The 3,691-nt window shown below is 32.3% G+C and overlaps 1 protein-coding gene across 1 annotated transcript in view; it reads right to left on the bottom strand.

The window, feature by feature from the left end:
- Positions 1-3,083: 3,083 nt before the first annotated feature.
- LOC109862340 overlaps positions 3,084-3,691 on the bottom strand; it is a 1,954-nt gene continuing 1,346 nt past the window's right edge. Inside the window, exon 3 of the mRNA XM_020442368.1 lies at positions 3,084-3,393. Within this exon, the coding sequence (XP_020297957.1) occupies positions 3,364-3,393 (30 nt within the window). The 3' untranslated portion in view covers positions 3,084-3,363. The remainder of the gene's footprint in view (positions 3,394-3,691) is intronic.

The following is a 3,691-nucleotide window of genomic DNA, read 5'->3' as shown; positions in this document are numbered from 1 at the left end:
CTACTTGTTAGTTTCACTACAAATCCTTTTGTTAATTTAATAGGCCCAGACAATTCTTTCTTTCAAAATTGTTTCCGTAACAAAAACTTAACAAAATAGTTATATATACGTAGATTAGGATAATAATGTACAAAAGTAACGTACAAAATTTACTTGGTTTCACTTACGTTGAAAAGTTGTTTTGCACGTGGCACAATCGTATGAACGCAATGACGAAAATGTACAGTTTTATAAATATTCAACCCGCATTATTATACAAAAGGTATATGATAAATTGAGTGAAAGATAAACAGACTGAAAAAAAAAAGAAAGAAGATTGAGGATAGACAGAAAGAAAGTAACAAACACAGCAAGGAAGAGATTACGTAAAAGAGAACTTTAAGTATACTTTAGTGTATATACACAGTGTCCGACAATTACCTTAAAGTCTTTTGGAGGCAGGTAGGAGTAAAACTGTGTCAAAAAGTCTTGACTTAATTTTTTTTATTTTATATAATAAAGTAATAATTATTGAATAAATCAAGCCAATCAACGCCGATTTTTAGCCGGACGGATTTCAGTGAGCCGCGCGTCTGGTGTGCGTGATTGCTCCGCGCGTCTCGCTGACATGCGCCCAGCTAAAAGTCGGCGTTGATTGGTTTTAGTTATTCAATAATTCCTCTTTTAATATATATATATATATGTAATAGAAGAAAATGGTTCAGTTTCACTTTTCGACTCTATTTTACTCCTTCGATCTGTCTATGAGAGATTTTTAAATAATTGTCGAACACCTTGTATATTATCCTTACTTTGCGCACGAAACGTTTTCTGCTAGTTACGGTAATATCATCAATAGACTGTTCGAAATTCTTCTGTTTCTCGTAATCTGAGCAAATCTTTATCATTATGCGTAAACATTTTGAACTGAGACATATATATTTACATTCGTGTGGCGTTTGACAAACACTGAGCAAGGAATCATTTACGGAGAAGATTTCTACAAAGAACACGATGTGTATACGTAAGAGCACAAAAGAAAACTAAACGTTTAGCTCGTTGATATGTTATCGCAAACGGAACTAAAACCTAAGACGTAAACACGATCTTGTCCAAGGTATAATAATAAATAGGTAGAAATGTTATTGTATAGTGACTTGGTGTGTAGGGAAGACAGATAATATGTTACATGTAAGTAACAATATGGTGAAATAACTGTGACGATTATTTGAAAAAAACAAAATATAATAACACCTCAACTTGGTTTTTAATTCTACTTTTTCAATGCCTATTCATAAAAATTCACATTCGGTCGGTCGTAAGTCGAATTTCTTTTTCAATTATTGAAATCATTGTACTTTGTTACACATCGATTCTGAATGCGATGCTAATGAAAAAGCAAATGGTTTCTCTGCAAATAGATTCCGAGCATTTAGATGGTCCAGTAAGCGAATACGATCGGACACTTAAAGAAGAATAGAAAGAAACTAAAACCTAACAGGGTAATCGGTTTACGATAGGAAAGTCGGGAAACTCGCGTTACACAAACTTGAGTTGCGAGTAAAACAAATTAGATAAAACAAAGATGCGTACATGAGATTGAAAGTGATCTTGATAAAGACGCGTTTACTGTTACACACTCGTTATTTAAGTAGCGATCAGCACGCGCGCTGCCATTTCGCACACTACATCTCGATACATCAGCTCGTGAAGGGTTGAGACTAGCCTACGCAAACTATACAACGCGAATTTATACTTGCATTAATGTCCGCTGTTTTGTCTCGTACCGCTCTATCACATCTTTTGATTGCTAATTTATGAAATTCGCTCGCTGTAGTAATCATAATAACGATATCACGCTTTATTTCGGTTGTTGCAATATATATGTTTGCGATCAGCGCGTGCAAATGTCTTCTCTCGTGATACTTTGTTTATGTTAGGTTATGAAAAAAAAATTGGCATGCGCAGATATTAGTATTATTAGCGTAATAAATATTCCGCAATATTTTTTCATAATTGTTTGATTCGCAGTTGTATTTGAAATACATTTTCGTGAAAATTTTATTTAAAGTGGAGTTTCGCATGACATACACACTCTTTACACACAAGTAGTTTTCTGAAAATTGCTGCACAGATAATTGTTGGATAATAATTTCTTTATTTTAAGATTTAAAATTGTGCAAAAAGAACAATATTTTTATGTTGCGTGATACAATGTTATTCCGTAAAGTTTTATATGTTATTGTCTCTTCGTCTTTTTTGTTACATAAAATTTTCTATTTGTCTTGTTTGTTACATAAAATTTTCTATTTGTCTGGTTTGTTACATAAAATTTTCTGATACTAAATGCTTTCGTATTTATGTGTATATTCTTGCATGCAGTTTTGGATGTCGTTGAAATCAGCAAAGCTTCGTCTACAGCGTGTTTTTGAATGAGTAGTTAAACTTGCAGGGAGTGAAATTTGACCTTTTACAAGGAATTTAAAAGTTCCTGTTTCAAGTGTGGCCTACACCATTATTTACCGAGTTTTTACCTATTAAAGTTCTTCAATGAGACGGCGCGTATATAAAGTATGCAGGTGCGTCGCGCGCTGTACTACTCCTTACATTTGTCCCGATTACATTGCTTCTGGTAAAACTTCATTCTACTATGTCACACTAGACAATACTTGAATAAATAATTACAACACGTAGAAATTACTCAACTAATTGATTTATTTAAGAAAAGTAGTGATACATTGTACAAAATTAATGAATACATAAATAAGCAATGTTAATTGTGTTTTTTTACGTTTTTGTTATTTAAAGAAATAACTTATATACATAAATAGATGAGTAATTATTATTTAAAATAATTTATTTTGTTTATAAATAAATAAGTAATTCTAATTTAAATTACTCTAGTTAAATAATAGAAACGTAAATAATAAAAACGTAAAAAGACACGATTAACATTAATTAGTTATGTATTCATAAATTGTGTTCAATGTATCACTACTTTTTTGAAATAAATTAATTAGATGATTAATTTCTACCTGGTTTTTTTTTTTTTTTCATGTAGTATCTAGTGTGACATAGTAGAATGAAGGGGTAACAGAAGAAATCGAATCGGGGGTGACAAGTGCAAGGAGTAGCTCAATGAGCGACGCTCCTGCATACTTCGTATACGCGCCGTCTCATTGGGGAACTTTAATATTTAAAACTCGGTACATAAATAATGGTCTAAGCCAAGAATGAAAAATGAACTGCTTGTTTAAAATTTTACTCTCTTTCACTCCTTGCACAGGTTACTCATCATTACGGGACATTGTATGTTTAGTACATAAGTTCGGATTCACTACTGTGAACTGAGTTAAATAGACATATAAATTTATTTTGATATACTTATCTTAGAGAAACAGTTAATACTACATCCTGCAACAAATAATAAACTTTTATATATATGTGCGATATCAAAGTGTATGTATTAAAAACCTAATATATAGTACAAACATATATTCTAAATGTATTATATGTGTATACAGGGTGTCCCAAAATTGGTTTAACATCTCTTGTAAACAGGTAGAAGGAATAAAACTGAGGTGAAAAGTCCTATACCATTTTGCTAGATTTGCAATAGTTACCGAGATTTTAATTACCAAAGATCCGCGAATAAGCGTGCATCGGGCTGTCTTACGCGCGTAGGACAGCCCGGCGCGCTTCACACAATTAC

The sequence above is a fragment of the Pseudomyrmex gracilis genome, unplaced genomic scaffold (assembly GCF_002006095.1).
Source record: "Pseudomyrmex gracilis isolate BER0280 unplaced genomic scaffold, ASM200609v1 scaffold_1639, whole genome shotgun sequence".
In the NCBI taxonomy this organism is placed as follows: Eukaryota; Metazoa; Arthropoda; class Insecta; order Hymenoptera; family Formicidae; genus Pseudomyrmex; species Pseudomyrmex gracilis.
Note: the sequence above shows the minus strand (reverse complement) of the source record. Positions and strands in the feature narration are given on the sequence as shown.